The sequence below is a fragment of the Notothenia coriiceps genome, unplaced genomic scaffold, assembly GCF_000735185.1.
Source record: "Notothenia coriiceps isolate Sejong01 unplaced genomic scaffold, NC01 NC01_scaffold00037246, whole genome shotgun sequence".
Classification (NCBI taxonomy): Eukaryota; Metazoa; Chordata; class Actinopteri; order Perciformes; family Nototheniidae; genus Notothenia; species Notothenia coriiceps.
The window spans coordinates 9,454,736-9,455,246 of NW_011369947.1; the positions used below are offsets into that span (position 1 = coordinate 9,454,736).

General features: G+C 39.7%; 1 protein-coding gene across 1 annotated transcript in view; it reads left to right on the plus strand.

Moving 5' to 3' along the window:
- The window catches only part of LOC104966379 (centromere protein J-like), a 15,873-nt gene extending 15,603 nt beyond the window's left edge, over positions 1-270 (plus strand). The window contains exon 9 of the mRNA XM_010795566.1: positions 214-270. Coding sequence (XP_010793868.1) covers positions 214-270 — 57 coding nt within the window. The remainder of the gene's footprint in view (positions 1-213) is intronic.
- The last annotated feature ends 241 nt before the right edge of the window (positions 271-511 follow it).

Here is a 511-nt window from a genome sequence, read left to right on the forward strand (position 1 = left end):
GGGGTTGTATTAAAAAGCTAAAAAAATGGTATAAAAATAAAAAGTTGTATTTATGGAAGAAAAGTAAAATTGACAGAATAAAAAGAGAGAAATGTGAAATTATGAAAGAAGCAGAAATGTTTTGCTGTATTTAGGGATTGCAATTTTGAGTTTGTGTTAAAGATTAAATTAAGGTGGCTGACTTTAGCAACACCTTCTCCCATCTAATTTCAGCCTAATCTGTGTTTGTGCGAGTGTGTGGATCAGTTCTCCCATGAGACACAGACATAAAGCTACCGGAGGCTAACAGGAGACGACTAAGAGGGTGAGATGAGAGCTGTGATAAAAAAGATACCCTGACACACACACACACACACACACACACACACACACACACACACACACACACACACACGTGTTGTGAAAGACGAAGGACGGACCCTAAACCCCAAGGCTCCTAAATCCCAAGGGAACTTCTGTAACTTCTTAAACTACCAGGTCTACAAACACACGACACGACACATCACACACA